This window comes from Polyodon spathula, chromosome 25 (assembly GCF_017654505.1).
Source record: "Polyodon spathula isolate WHYD16114869_AA chromosome 25, ASM1765450v1, whole genome shotgun sequence".
NCBI lineage: Eukaryota > Metazoa > Chordata > Actinopteri > Acipenseriformes > Polyodontidae > Polyodon > Polyodon spathula.
The window spans coordinates 14,512,955-14,529,349 of NC_054558.1; the positions used below are offsets into that span (position 1 = coordinate 14,512,955).

Here is a 16,395-nt window from a genome sequence, read left to right on the forward strand (position 1 = left end):
TCAGCAGCCTCACCTTGTTAGCTGAGTTTGGCTGTTCCTCACCCAGTTTTATTCCTCCTATACCGCTGTTTCTGTTTCAGTTAATGATTGTGTTTCAACCTACATATTGAATTGATGATCATTCGCACATGTTTGGTATAATTGTTTAATCATACACCTGACTATATACAAAATCCCTGAAATTGTGCAAGTGTACATAGAAGAATTGATGCTGTTTTGAAGGCAAAGGGTGGTCACACCAAATATGGATTTGATGTAGATTTTTCTTCTGTTCACTCATTTAGCATTTTGTTAATTGATAAATATAAACTATTAACATGTCTATTTTTGAAAGCATTCTTACTTTACAGCATTTTTTCACACCTGCCTAAAACTTTTGCACAGTACTGTATGTGTGTGTGTGTATATATATATATATATATATATATATATATATATATATATATATATATATATATATATATATATATATATATATATATAAGAATAATTAATTAAATAGTATTGCAAATTTTATCATTTCTATCTGATACAAATCAATACAAAGTAATTTCAAATAGCTGTATCAATATCAGGATCTACTATATATTACAAATTGTGCCCGCATTTAGTGTCAATTCAGTAGTATTTAATGCTATTTTTAGTTTTGGGGTGTACAATGTAATGCATTGCAGCTAGAAGGCTAGGTATTACAACGTATGCAGTTTGTTTTTCAAACTACCATGCTGTAGTTTGATGCTCTCTCTATCTGAGGTGCTGTGATACCTTTGTCTTCCTGCAGGGGTCTCTCTCCTGGCTCTGCCCTCTTCCTCTCTTGCTGGCGGTGAAGCTGTACTCTATCTCTCCATCCACAAAGGTGTAGGGGTCACAGGGGTCCCCCAGCCCCTCGGTCCCCGTCTGCACCTGCTCACGGACACGCTCCTCACACATCTTGAAACGCTTGTGGGGCTGAGCGAAGAGCCTGGGGGAGAGGGGATCACAGTCTTGTCACAATCACATTCTTCCTTAAATGTGTGTGTTATTTTACAAGAATTTCCTGGGCACCCCCTGGGCAACTGTTCCGGCCCCTTGATAAATATAAAAATGTACCTCTTATATTTGTAAAGAAAGACAGGAATAACAGTAAATCAGTTTTTTTGTTTTTTTTTTAAATCTAAATATAATCCCAATCCTATTTAGAGAAGGTATTGAATGCTCACCTTTTCAGGGCAGCCCCCTCAGTCACAGCCTCCATTTTTAACTCTCCGCAGTCGGGAAGCAGTTCAGGGGTTCTGAACTCAGAGTCCTCTGCGTTAGGGGTCTTGTAGCCTCTCCACCAGCCTCCCCCCTCCTTGCCGGAGCACAGCGGGGGCACATACAGAGCCGTCTCACTCAGATCGGGCAGCCTGCGGCCTGGTAGGAGCTCCTGGTACATGGGCAGACCCACACCAGGCTCCCGCCCATCCGAGTCCTGCCCCCGAGGGTGCGGGCTGAGGGTGGGGGGCAGAGGGGAGGCCGGGGAGTGCGGGGGGGAATCAAGGGCTTTACCGGGAGGGGGGAGCTGCTTGGAGTACTTGCGGTCAGGGGGAACCTCAGTGGGGGGGTCTATGGATCCCAGCTTGGGTCCAGCTCTGGGGTCCTGATCCAGGCAGAGCTCTTCACAGAAGAGGGGGCGATGGTGGAAGGGGATCAGTGCCTGTTTCTTGGGTTGTTTGTCTATCTTCTCGGGTTTGTCGGCTGCCTTGTGCTTGAGGGGTGTGGGAGGGGGGAGGGAGGGGGCAGCAGGAGGGGTGGGGTTGCAGCCAGGCTGAGGATTCGAGGGGGTGCGGCCTACTGCAGTGATTTGGCGCTGCTTCTGTAGCTTGTGTCTGAAAATGTAAAGATTTAGTCAGCCAGCTACTTCGGAGTAGGAGTAGGGTTGTGTTTTACTTAAATTCTATCCCCTACACCAACACCATCCTTCCTGATCCAACACCGCCCCTTCCCAATCGCAGTGATTCAGCATTAACAACATGACTAGGTAGCCCATCTCTCGTAAATGTTCTTATTTTCTTATAAATCTCTACTGGCTCCTTGCCTTCCTTTCCTTTCTCTCTCAAGCCAGAGAAGGCAAAAATATAAATACACAAATATACAACTTTATAACATATTTTTGTTGTTTAAACATATACAATGCAAATTCTGCATAATGTTACCATTATAGTTTACCTTTGGGACTGTGTCTCAGCAAGACTGAGCATAAAAATGAACACTAGAGGTGCACTTGGGGGTGTGTAAAAGTAATCTGAATCCTCTGAAAGAGACAAATTTACCAGAGCAACATACTGTAGTGTCAAAGTCTTTAAAGAAATGCTAAATCAAGGTTTTGATTTTTTTCTTTCCTATTATTAGTACTAGCAACAGTATGGCAGATCCCACAGTTTGAAATGTATGCAATCTTGTGTAGTCTCTTGATGTGTGAGAGTTGTGTGAAGAAGTGTCTCCTACCCTCTGTCCTTAGTCTAGCTCCACTTTATCCCCAACTGTGTCCTCTGGTTCAGGTTTCTGTGCTACACTAATAGCATTGGTTAGGGTTAAAGATGCCAACTCCTTTAAAGATTTTAAAGACTTCAGCCATTGTATCCCCTGGTCAGCACAGCTTGGAGTGTTCACCCCAGTCATTGTATACCTGGTCAACCCTGTACACTGTTGCCTAACAGCAGTAGGCTTGGGGTGTTCACCCAAGTCATTGTACACCCTGGTCAGCCTGTGGCTGCACAGCTCTGCCAGTTATGAGCGGGGGTACCTGGAACAGCAGCAGGGCACTCGCTCCACCAGGTCGGTGAAGCCCCACGCTGGCACTTCCTCCTCGGGGGTTGTGCTGCCAGACAAGGTCCTCCTACAAAGAGAACCAAGATGATTCATGAAGCCCCCGTCACCAGGGTCCACTACACAAGTATCCATTACTACAGCGACGACTCAGACTTGAGATAATACAGCAGGTACTAGCTTGAGTCTGGGGGCCACACTGGTATAACATGTTACAAGAGGAGCTAAAGTGACATTTTACACCACCCCTCCGAAACCGTGGCAACTGGAAGTTATTTTTGAGAAGTAAACAAACCTTTATTTTTGCACGGATGTGCATGGTGGGGTCAATGCATGGACTTATTTTGTTAGCTATAATCACTTCATGCCTGAAGGACACTAGTTAATAAGCCTGATAAATAATGAGCCAAGCAAAAACAGCAGACTTAAACCCAGAAGATATTAAACAGATAAGAAATGAAAATGTAGCGGGTGCTCCTTTAAACCAACCCGTTTCCTTTAAGAAGTCTTCTGCTCGCCTGTTGGAGATTCAGGACTTACTTGTGCTGTGTTCTGTTCCGGTAGCACTCCTTCCACACCTGCTGAACAGTCTGGTTGGCCAGTTTTCTCCCCGAATGCTTGGGGCTGGTCACGATGCCCGGCTCCTGTCCCGGCAGGCTGCTGATCGCTGTCTGGATCCCACTGTCACCTGCAAACATAGAGGAGTCAGCTGCTGCAGTGTTTACAAGAAATACTTTACTACACACTGCAGCACAAGAAACGTGCTCCCTTCGGCACTTAATTTCGTGGCAGATACCTGGCCAGACAATCGTACTGTTCTCAGTAGTCTGATAAATAGACAAGGTGTTCTATGAAAATTAAGTCAAGTATTTTAAATTGCATTGCCATGGTAAATTATTCCACTGCCAAACACTTCAAAAAGCGCCGTTTATTTTCCTATATGCACTTTATTGGTATCTCTGCATTATTCCTCTCAGGTTGCTAGTAAAACATATTAACTGTAATTTATGTAAATAAGGAACAGGAGTGGTCTGATGAAACAGTAATTGTTTTAGCTATTATCTAACTGGGTGTTAAGCCATGTCTCGTTAAGGGCGAGGGATCAAGCCTTTAAATACGCTTTTTTTTCATTTGTTTTTTGGTTCTGGCTGACTCCGGGTTTGTTCGGATGACACTTCTTTCTGGACTACTAATGCACAACCTGACTGAAAATAAAACCAGTTTAAGTGAAATTATCTTCGGTTCAGCTTATTGTTTTCTTGAGTTCAGAATATTTGCAGTCCATATTAATATATTCAAGATTTGAGACAGAGACCTGTGTTAAGATGAGTTAGTTTCGACTTTACAGAAATCTTCAGTTAAATGCCACTGTGGACCCCTATCAGGGCTGCCTGGCTTTGAACCCATGGGATTAAAGAACAAACAAGTCCGTTCTCTTCATTTGCGTGCTGGGGATTTGTTTGTCTGGAGTTACCAGTTCCTCAGAGCTGTGGGCTGTTGACAGGTTTCTGAACTCTGGGTGGGATCAAAGCAGTTTCATACTCACACTTGTGCTGGCTTTGTTTATCTGCTGTGCTTGCTTTCTTCATGGGAACGTGGGATTAGAAACAGGCATTGTTGCGGACAACTGTTTTTTTATTATCGGGATTAAACGAGCACCTCGATAGGCTCAATTAGGTCTTTATCGGGGTTAAATGAGCACTCAAAGGAGGGTTAATTTTTCTTTCCCCTTTACAGGTTTGGTGGTTGTGTAAGGTATTTACACTGACATTGACTGTTGGTTATTTAATTCGGACCTCTGTTCAATTGTGGATTTTCTCTTGACTAAAGATGGGCTCATGCAAGACACCTAAATGTTGTAATTATGCGCCGACTTACAGTCCTGTTAGATTAGAGTAACAGATTTTGTCTAGTGTATTACAAGATTTTCATCAAGGTCCTGGTGACACGTTAAATTATAGGAATCAATCCCAGCAGCCGAGTCTGTTCCTTTTCATAATATATTGACTACGTTTGTTAAATGTAATATGTTTTTACGTTTAAACACAAAAGTTTATTGTCATAAGAGTTTCTAATCTGGCCTGTTTATGGGGTTTTCTTTACATGGTAATCAAGGTAACAATCTTACAACATATAATCAAAGGCAGTGCTTTGCATACAGCAATGCATATTGTGACATTCGTGTATTGTTAGGGGTGTGCCGATACTCGTAATTTCAGAGTAATTACCTTGAAGTACTTGTTGTCAGTTACTAAAAATATCCAAACATACCTATTCATTAATGTGCTGACATCAAAACAAGAATAGCTATCCTTCCCTCACAATACACATCACAATGCATGTTATAATTCATCTTGTTTGATGTATAGTAAGATATAATAATCATTTAATGATACAAGCATGTATTCATACCAACTATAAAACTTACTTTTCATTCAAGAACCACTTGGTAAACTACAATGATTGGTGGGTCTGCCTTTAATAAGGTTAACAACACGGACAGCCTCATCCAGCACTTCCTTCAGCTGAGATGGTCATCCCTTTGTAAAAAGCTTCCCTTTTGCTAAAGTGTTCCAGTGGATTGTGTCCAAATGACTTGGGGTGCAGGTGCCTAGCTGCTTCTTACACCCCCACTGTTCTTTCCAGTCATGGCCTGGGCAGGGTCTGTATGAACAACACTGCCAAAATAACTGAGCTTCACCAATTGCCTCTTGAAAGGCTTCAAAAATCTTTTCCCCTGTAGCACAACAAGGCAGTGGAACGTATAGATTATTGACACTCAGACCTCACTCTCTAAATGACATCTCCTCTTCGATCGTACCTTCCACCATTTGGTCTGGTGCTTTCTTCTCCAGTTTCAGGTATAACAGACCCCTTCAAAACAATCACTTGGTCTCAAAATCCTGGCACTAACTTCTCTGATAAACTGTAACTAACTGACACAAAACTTATCATGTAAAATATTTATTATATTTTCAAATTGGGGATTACAAACTGGGCAGTTATGTTCGCAGTATTTTTTTAAGACTATCAAGAGTTGTGATATTAATGTAATCTTTCAGTTTAATTCTTTTGCAACTAAGAAACTGTATTTACTGGCATCTATCATGGAGCAGACGTAGTTTTTATTGAACTGTAGCTAATAAAATATTTCCATACATTTTCACCACCATGCACATCCACTTTTTATATAGGTTTTGAAATAAACACATGTTTTAGCAATTTTAAAACATGGTATCTGCTACTATACTGGGTTAAAGAAATCGGTGTCTGTAAGCTATTCTTGCATTTTCTGGGTCACGACTACTTCCCCTATTGACAGAACGACAGTAACCCCAAAGACACTGCTGGGGTGAAATGACCCAGGAAGTAAAGCAGTAACTGACTTCCTGGCCAGGCAAACAAAACGGGAACTTGGATGTAGTACCAGATGTCTGTTTTATAATTAACATACATGTTTCCAATAACAGGTGTTTCTTTCAAAACTGCACATTTGAAACCTAAGTACCATATAAAAGTGCAAAATGTGTAAGATTTATGGAATTATTGTATTAGCTACAATTACTTTAAAATTATAAACAAGGTTCTTCAGGAGGGAGAACAATCACAGATACAAAGTTGACAATTAGAAATGTTACTCCTCTCAACCATTCCAATACCCATGCTGCTAAGTGAGGGAGTGAGGGAGAGGTGTGGGGGCTCACCTGTGCAGGTCTGCTCTGGGGAGCTGGGGGGAGTCAGGGGGATGCTGCAGCCTGTGGGGTCCCGCATTCCTGCGCTGGGGGAGGGCTGAGCCACAGGGAGATCGCTCTGAGCAATGAGCACAAAGGCAGAGGGGTACACCATCCGCACACCACCTGCATTACAAAACAACCCCAAATAAAATAACTTGCAAACAAAACATAACAACATCATCGCCTTGTCCCTGTGAAACACTGTGATTCATGACTTATTTACAATTTCAACAATGCAGATTGCAGAAGAGCAAACTAGCCCATGATCATTTTGAAGGTTTTTTTTATTATTATTATTATTTCCATATAATTAGTTATAAAATAGTTTGCTTCTTTAAAAACAGTCGAACTGTTTCAGTAGTTCTTTATTTAGCAAAACAGGCTTTTAAATCACTTATGCCTATATCTTTTTGAAAATGGGAACAGTGGAAATAGAGTGGGGGTGCAGAGTTAGGAATAATTTTCCAATCTTAAACATCCTGCCCATTAGTGCCCATTAGACTCAGTGCAAAATCTCCCTTTCAAGATAGTCCAGACTGACAGCAGGCACATCAAAATGATACATGTGACGGGCAGTGTGATACACTACCTTTACGGATTCTGACTCCTGTGAGGTGAGAGAAGGTTAAAAGATATCTCCTCACAACAAGCATAACTTTTCTGTAAAGTGGTAAATATGTTTGCTTGCGGAGTGTGGGGGTCATTGGTTCATCCCTAGCCTCCACTAAACTTACAATAAAAACAAGTTCAAAAAATGAACTGTGAATAACACAAAGCAGTTTATTACCCTTTACATTTGATGATCCCTTTTATAAATGGTATAGTCTTCGTAATTTACATTCAGAGCCTACATTGTAGACGATGCAAAGGAAAAACAGAAATTGTCCAGCTGAGTGGTTTACATACCCACAATGACCTCGACCGCCACGTGGCTGCTGTTGTCGTAGCCTGGCTCCCCGTCGGCCCGCTCGCTCTCCCTCCTGCGCAGCACCATGGGGTAGAAGTAGCACCACTCCTCCATCAGCTTGCGGGCCGCCGGGTCAGACATCTTGTAGGCCTGGCCAGTGAGGGTCCCGCTCAGCCCATAGGGGCTCAGAATCACTGCGGAGAGAGAGGCAGCAGCACCACATAACATAAGCTACCATTATTTGGAAGCACGGATGGTATTTGGCTGTGTGTTTGTGCTTGTATTAGTAACAAGTTCCACTCTCCCAGTAGTAATGAGCCCTGTGATCTGTGTGGGGCTCAGGCCCCAGGACTCACCTTGGCAGGGGGCGGCTCTGCTCTGGGCAATGGTGATGTGCTCTTCATTGATCAGGTACACCGGCTGGTGCTGAGCGATCTCCACACTTGTGCAGACATTGCTTTCACCGTGCAGGAAGAACGTGAATGCGCAGGACAGGTGCTCACTGAGGGAAACAAAACAGATTGGTTTTGACTTACTAACACATCATTGTGTAAAACCAGCTTAACTCACTGGACATGGCTAGATGAAGCACACCAACTTCTTTACGAGATACACAGTCTATCATTTACAGGTTCTCCTGGCTTTTGGACAGAGCTCCTAAAGATTGTGATGCCCAGTACTTAGGCGATTGAAGCTAACCAATTAGTTCCATAGGTTTGTTTTTTCTCTACCATGCACATCCATTCAATGCACAGGTCTCAAAATGTGCACTTTTGAAAGAAACACTTTTTAGATATTTATTTTAAATCATGGTACCTGAGCAGTACAGCAGGTTAAATAAATATTTGTTTGTAAGCCATGCTTTTAGACTGTCTTGCACTTCCCTGGAGGGTGAAATTGTGAAGGTTTATGAAATGATTTTGTAAACTGTATCAAGTCGGTCTGCTTTTAAAAAGAAGATTACAGATCGGGATCTAATTATTTTGTTTAAATGGTATATACTGATTTTACAATGTCTGTTGAAAATTGTATAGTGTGATTAGCCTCTGAAGGGGTTTATTTCCAGTGAGCTAAATTTAAATACACTAAAAAATGAATGAAATAATTCACTAATGACTGGGCTAGACCACACAACCTCCAAGTCCCTCAGCTCTAACTGCTAGGCTAAACTACTTCCACCAGTCACTCAGCTCTAACCGCTAAATCACTCAACCTCACAGTATCTCGGCTCTAACCGCTGGGTCACATAGCTTCAGTACCTTAGCTCAACCATAAGAACACACTTTAGTGGCTCTGAATGAAATTTTTATATGCAGTCTACACAATCCCACATACGGGAGCATCTTCATTATTGGTTAATTATTCATATAAGCACAAATTATAATAGTTATGATAGGAAGATGATTCTATGATCAGCTTGTGGACTCTATTATGTGGTAGCTTGACACTGTCATGGTGTAATTCTCTGAATGCCCCACAGAGGGCACCGAGTGTCCGTGCTAAATTTTGTGTTACATTAATAACATTTCCTGATCCACAGCAATGGTCCAACTGCACTTTCTAAACATCAGTCATGTGCTACTGTATACCAGGTTCATACCCTTAGAAGAGTTCACCACGGTCATTTTGCACTTTTCCCATGCTTTTACAGTCTGATAGTTTACCATGGTTTGCCATGGTTTTTATGCTTTACTGGGCTTTACAGCGCTTATGATGCTCTCACTATGATGTCAGTACTTGCTGTGCTTTTACTATTATATCTGGAATACCACTTATTCAAATTTGATGAAACACGGTAGTAGCATTATTTAGCATAAGTTATTGAGCAGTATTATAGTCTGGGGATTTAAGGGGGTGTCTGTCCATACATTTATTCACATATACGTCACACTTTTTGAAAACAGCTTATTCAATTGTGATTGACTTTAGCCTAAGTTATTGAAAGTATCAGACTGTGGGGTCTATATGCAGGTATCTCTGTCCATCCGTATGTTTTTATATGCATCGTGAAAACACATATTATAAATCTTTATAAAGTGTTACTGAACAGGCTGTATGGTTTCCAACACAACACACTGCTTTCCCTAGCTTTCTGCTTTGTGTGCGTATTCCTGCAATATCTTTTTCAACCTTATTGTGTTTGTTTTGAAATTTTTAGTAACATACAGTACCAGTCAAAAGTTTGAGTACACCTGCTTGAAACCAGGTTTTTCATGATTATCTATGCTTCTAACTGTATAAATGTGTCTATAAACACTTAATATTTCATTATATGATACGTGTACTTATCTAAGCTGATAATCATAAGTGAATTGCATTCAAAAATTAAATTTTTAAATGAAAATGTAAATGTTGTCAATTTCAATGAAATGGACACCCAAAGCAAGGGGATTTCAGTCTGAAGCCCAAGTCAGTTAAAAGTCTGAAATGTGTATAACACGGTGTTAGAACACTGGCCTAAGTATAAGAGTGTCTTTGTTAGATGTTCTCTGAGTTAACTAGCATGTTACCTAATTAACCTTTTGTCACCAATTATTGTTAACAGGTGAGGGTCCATAATTACTACAAATATAGGTAGCACAGGCACAAGTTTGTCATTCCTGAATGTAAGGGAGCAGAAAATGGCAAAATACGCTCAATTAAGCAAAGAAAAAAGACAGTCTGTAATTACTTTAAGAAATGAAGGTCAATCTTTAAGACAAATCGCAAGAACTTTGCAAGTGTCTGTAACTGCTGTGGCCAAGATCATTAAACGATTTAAAGAAACTGGCACTCATGAGGACCAAACAAGGCAGGCCAAGGGTGACCTCAGAATCAGAGAACAAGTTCAATCGAGTCACAAGTCTGCGAAACTGGCGATTAACTGTCCCTGAAATATAAGCTCAGCTAAATGCTACTAGAAGTACAGATGTTTCAACATCAACTGTTCAGAGGAGATTGCGTGAAGCTGGTCTAACTGGAAGAATTGCTGCAAAGAAACCATTGTTAAGAGTGCAGAATAAGAGGAAAAGACTTGCCTGGGCCAAAAAACACATAAACCGGACGTTTGAGGAGTGGAAGTCGGTCTTATGGACTGATGAGTCAAAATTTTAAATATCTGGGTCTAACCGCCAAGTACTTGTAAGACGCAGAGAGTGTGAGCGCATGAGTTCTGCATGTGTGGTTCTCACTGTCAAGCATGGAGGAGGTAGTGTCATGGTCTGGGGTTGCTTTGCTGGTGACAGAGTTGGTGATCTTTACCAAGTCCATGGCAAGCTCAACCAGCATTGCTATCATAGCATACTTCAGAGATATGCCATTCCATCAGGATTACGGCTAGTTGGGCAGACCTTCATTCTTCAGCAAGATAATGACCCGAAACACACCTCAAAGTTGTGCCAGAACTATCTGGCAAAGAAGGAAAGTGAAGGACAACTCAATCTAATGACCTGAGATTAGATTAGAGAGAATAGAACTTGTATGGGAAGAATTGGACAGAAGAGTCAAAGCAAAGCTACCCACACGTGCCCTACATCTCTGGGAATTGCTGCAGAAGAGCTGGGAAGACATGTCGGGTGACTTCCTGCTGAAACTTGTTAACCGAATGCCTCATGTTTGTGAGGCTGTTATTAAGGCAAAGGGTGGATATTTTGAGGAATCCAAGATTTAGAGACAATTTTCAATTTTCTTGAACATTGCTTTGAGACTCCTTATGATTTGTTTTTTATATTGTAACATGTGTTTTCATTTTCAAGTATTTACAGAAACGTATACGACCTAAAACATTGTCAATTATGAAAAAAAAAATAGTTTCCAGCAAGTGTACTCAGACTTTTGACTGGTACTCTATCTCTGGTCATAAAGACCAATTATTCAAATTGGTTAGGCTTCGGATCTTCCCATCAATATGTCTTCTGAATTCATAACATGAGATGCTAAAATGAGCCTGTTCAATCGGAAACATTTCAGATTCCAGACTATTTTGAGGTGTCCTGCCTACTCATTCCGGCACAGGTTCAGAGGGGTGGGAACAGGTTTGTGATTATGCATGATAAGTCCCTTATCTGCTTTACAGACCCCGGGCAGGTTAGAGTGAACAGATTCTGGTAGAAGACTGACAGTAGGCAATTGGCTAATGCAGCTCTAACCAATAGGCCACATAGCCTCAGTTTCTCAAGTACATACAGGCTGCACAATTCATCTCAGCTAATAAACCATGCCAGTTTCTATGATTCTCCCCCAGTCTGTCTCCTCCGCCCACTGGAAGGTAGCTCAACAGTAGTGCCTTCAGGGAGCTTGTCTGGCAGGCGGTGGTGCGCACTGCCACCCAGGCTGGGGCTCCTCTAGGCTGTTCTCTTACACCTCCTATCATCCCTGACTGGCAGCAGGCGGTGGTGCGCAGTGCCACCCAGGCTGGGGCTCCTCCAGGCTGTTCTCTTACACCTCCTACCATCCCTGACTGGCAGCTGACTGCAGGGAGTGATGTCATGATTGTCACTGCAGACTAGGGGTAAGACAAGCTGAATAGCAGAGGTCAAGATAATCACCACTTTAAGAAAAATATGAATAAATCATCTATTTGATAATGTCTGGAGCTTGATTTGTTTTGTAACACTGTGCAATTTATTTATTTTGTAATACGGTTTATTAATGTTCTAAAATGTCATTTATATTTTAATGGATTTCACCGCAGCTGCATATCCGTCCATCTGAAAACGCACGCTTCACAATTACTGCACAGTCACGTGACAGGCAAGTAGCTGGCCACCGGTTTTTGGGTTCAACTGTCACTTTTCTAGTTGACTAGTCAACCAGACAACTAAATCGGTACTAGCCCTACAGCAGACAGACAGTTTGTTAGTCTTAAAACCAGCAGTAGGTCCACAGTCAATGCCTCAAATACCTTAAAAGCACCACGTATTTCAGGTTCAGATATTCTTTCACAATGTCAATGAACATTTGAATATTGTTTTAAATTTAGAATTAACTGGAAAGCAAAGGTGTAATTTGTACCATATATGTACAGAAGAATGGGGGATTTATTTAAGACGTCATTTATGTACTGGTTTCCTTTGCACAATATACTTCTTCATACAATCATTTATAAATTCTGTTGTATGAACGAATAAAAACCTGGTCATTTTTGCCACTGCATATATTTCAAGCGGTGTGTCTTCAAATATATATGAATATAGCAATGTACTCGATCAGTTATTTATTATTATTTATTTGGCAGTTGCCTTTACCACAGCGACTTTCAGGTGTTAATTACTACTGTTATCCAAACTCCTACTTACAGATATTACTGCTGTTAATTTTGGTGAAATATTAGTCAATGCATCGAAAAAAAAAGGCGGGACTTGCCAATAAACGAAACCCTTGTCCTCACACAGACATATGTTACCAGACATGCGGAGCGGTCAAATCAATGGCTTTCAAAAGCTGGCATTCCTATCAACGTGATCAACGGCAACGCACACTGGCAGTTGCTGTGTGATGGGGCTGCTATTGGTACAGTGTTTGAGATAGAATGAGCGACTGTCTGTCTGTCTGCACTGTCCATTCTGTTGCCGTTGTTAGTAATAGAAAACACAGAACTGAAATGTGACCAGAGTGTGGTATAATCAAAAAGATATCATCAGGATCTTGTCCCCATACGCTCATTATATTCTGGCAAGGACATCATGTGATGACACAAGTGGGAGGGGAGGGGAGGGGTACTAATCGCAGTGACTCAAAGTGAGTTTGAATGTGCCAAACAAATTGAAATGCACATAAAAATATACTTGATGTGGAGTCTCTTGGGGTGTTGAAGCCCATATCACATGGTTAATTGATTATGAGTGGTAACATCACAGAATGATACAATGCAGAACAAATGAGAACTCGAGCACACAGCTTTACAGCAGCTCATTGTTTTTATTGCATTGTGTTCACCGTGCCCTGCTCTGTGCCAAAAAATATTAGCACTCTAAAGTACTGTTCGCACGGGGGCTAAAAAACATGGGGTCCTCAGAGTTGGTCAAAAGCAGAGGATGCCCAGTAAAAACTAAAGTTTGAAATCTAAATTGTCTTTCCTTTTCCCTAACAAATCAGATTTACACAAAAAAATGACATTAAAAATACAAAGAAATTTCAAAAAAGGTCCTTAGTGCAGTGAAGATCGAAGCACTTCACATTAGCAGCACAAGCTGTGACCAAAACGATCGTCTTTTAATTTGTCCAATAGTATCTTGTCGCCATCAAATAAACGTTTGTTTACATCCAAACATATTTTGAAATGTATCGCTGAAAGCATCCATCACTCTCCTCTTCTACAAAAAGCATTGAATATAAACCGGAAATACTGATATTAATTCTAACATAACACAGACATGGTCAATCTGCACTGGACCTCAAAAACACATGACGACTGAGTTTGAAATGTTACAGGTCCCAATGCCTTGTAAAACAAGAGAAGGAGCGCTTGAAAAATTATCCGGGGTAAAACGAAATGGACGGTTCGCACGGGTCTAAATTTCACTTACGGCAGTACATATTCTGAAGTCAACTGAAAATCTGGTCATTTTTACCCATGCGAATAGTACTTAAGTCAGCTAAATAAGCCTGTATAGATGCAGTAAAACATGTTGGTGAGCAAAAGTTCCTCTTGGATTTATTAAAACATTAGCATAACATGCAGTGAGAGAGTAAGGAGTTCCCTGTCCAGTTTATGAAAAAAGCATATGTTTTATTTAGATTTTTGTTGTAAAACCCACAATGGCCACTAGTGGCCAGTAGTTTTGTAAACCTGTATGTTTATGGAGTAGGTAACAAGGTGATTAGCCACAGCTGGGAGTACTTCCATTTAAGTTAGCCATTAGGGGCCAGCTGTGGCAGGAGTATATAGAGCCAGGAGGTGCAGAGTCATCGCTCTCTATTGTTTGTTTTGTTTGTTTTGGGGGGGGGGGGGAGGGGAATAGGTGCTGTTGCTAGGTTACCTTACCTTACCTGCTATACAAACAGCATGCTCTTGAGGAGGAGGGAGCATTCCATAGAGTGTCAAGAACTTGTATTTATTATTTTTACTGAGTGAGTAATCCATTTATTCTGCTATTTTATAGAGAGGTAAAGGGAGCAGCTGTCCTGTTAGTTTGGGAGTCTTTTGTTTAGTTAATGCCATTTGCGGCAAGGTTTGTTCTATTATTTTGAGCTGGGGGTTTTCCAATACTTTTGTTAAAAGTGAGTGTGTGCAACAAAACCAGCAATTTCTCAAAATAATCCTTCATCTGCCTCGATCATAGCACTGAGGGAGGTACTGCCCTCAGTACACCACTAGGGGCAAACTTCTACACTGTTTATATTTTATATACACAAACATTTGTTACTGTAAATATGTGCTTATTTTTCTGTATGCTACTGTAGATATTGTTTTCTTATTAATCCTATAGTGCACATTATTTTGATCCCCACATCTCTGCAGTTGCTATAGCACAACAGTTCTTTTTGAATCAGTAGATCATTTAATAATAAACGAAGAAATCACAACATGCACACAGGGAAGCAGACACACAGATGATCTCTAGTACTGGTACTCCAGTGTAGCCTGGGCTGCAGGGGTTAAAGCAGGAGCCCAGCGCACTGAATCATTCAGAGTTGCACATTTGCGATTTTCCCCAAGATCACAGCACAGTGTAATGGGCTGGTGCAGAGACCAATTAATGCTTTTCTGCAGAAATCAATCACAGGCTGGGAAGAAGAATCTGCTTCTTATGCGGTGATTCCATTTGTGCTCCTCCGGGGAATCACTGCAGTTAAAGAAACAGCAATCCATTTGAATAACAGAAGCACTGGCTTCATACGCAGAAAAAAGGGTAAGACTGCAGCTGTCATGGCAAATTACACCCAGTGGCAAATTAAGTCACGTGATGAATATGATCCCAGAGCAAATTTCATTAGGGCAAGTCACGTGATGGTTGTGTCCAGGTGAACCATGTGATGTATTGTAGATCTTAGGTTAATCACATATTCATCTTTAAATAATACATTGCACTATTTACAACGCTGGTCTAAATTTGTATTATGTTTTAATTAATTTAATTAAGTTTGTTTTGTTTTTTTATCTGTTAAGACATGTTATATTATAATCTGAATATATATATTTTACTTTTTTTTACTGTAATTTATATATTTATATATATATATATAGAGAGAGAGAGAGAGAGAGAGAGAGAGAGAGAGAGAGAGAGAGAGAGAGAGACACACTATTTTATACATTGTGTCATAATTAAATGTCCTAGCAGTGTCAGAGTCAATTACATTTTTTCAATTCTAATTCCATTTTCTATCTCAGTTTCCTTTTATACAATTGCAATTCCTATTCTGTTTTACAGCATAGTCTTTACTGAAGTTTATGCCACAGGCTTTACCAGGCTACCTGACAAGTTCATTAAGCTGTATAAAGTATTTACTTGCTAAGTAAAGCCTTTGCTGTAAAATGATTGGAATAGGAATTTGAATTGATTAAAAGGGAATTGGGATTAGAAATGGAATTGACCCCAACTCTGTGTCCTAGGCCCAGTTTTTCATACAGGATTATATTTAGAAGTTGTGTTTTAATAACTTTGATCCAGATTTCCAAATCCGATTCCACTTTGAACCTACCCTAGATCAAACCTTGCAAATTAGTTTTCTGATTTTCCATAAACTACAAACAAACATTGAGTATTTTGTGTCTCTGGTAGGAACTACATCCCCCACAATGTCCTCTGATACTCAGTGCTTCAGGCACACCCCTGCACTACTCAACCATTGGAGCTTTGCATGCTGGTTGAAATGTAGAGATTTGTTTTCATGACCGTCAATAAATAGGACTCCAAAGTTTTTTTTTTTTCTTGTTAGTTTGCTGTTCACAGTTATTCTAGAATGACATCGTTCTGCACTGTGGAAGTATTAAATCCATCATAGTGGCACTTCGAGTGCGTGGAATTGTATGCAAAACAGCCATAT

The 16,395-nt window shown here is 40.7% G+C and overlaps 1 protein-coding gene across 1 annotated transcript in view; it reads right to left on the reverse strand.

The window, feature by feature from the left end:
• LOC121299806 (mediator of RNA polymerase II transcription subunit 13-like) overlaps nucleotides 1–16,395 on the reverse strand; it is a 123,594-nt gene that overhangs the window by 29,890 nt on the left and 77,309 nt on the right. Inside the window, 7 exon segments of the mRNA XM_041227896.1 lie at nucleotides 766–961; nucleotides 1,200–1,847; nucleotides 2,765–2,857; nucleotides 3,328–3,475; nucleotides 6,492–6,644; nucleotides 7,428–7,622; nucleotides 7,785–7,930. Of these exon segments, the coding sequence (XP_041083830.1) occupies nucleotides 766–961; nucleotides 1,200–1,847; nucleotides 2,765–2,857; nucleotides 3,328–3,475; nucleotides 6,492–6,644; nucleotides 7,428–7,622; nucleotides 7,785–7,930 (1,579 nt within the window).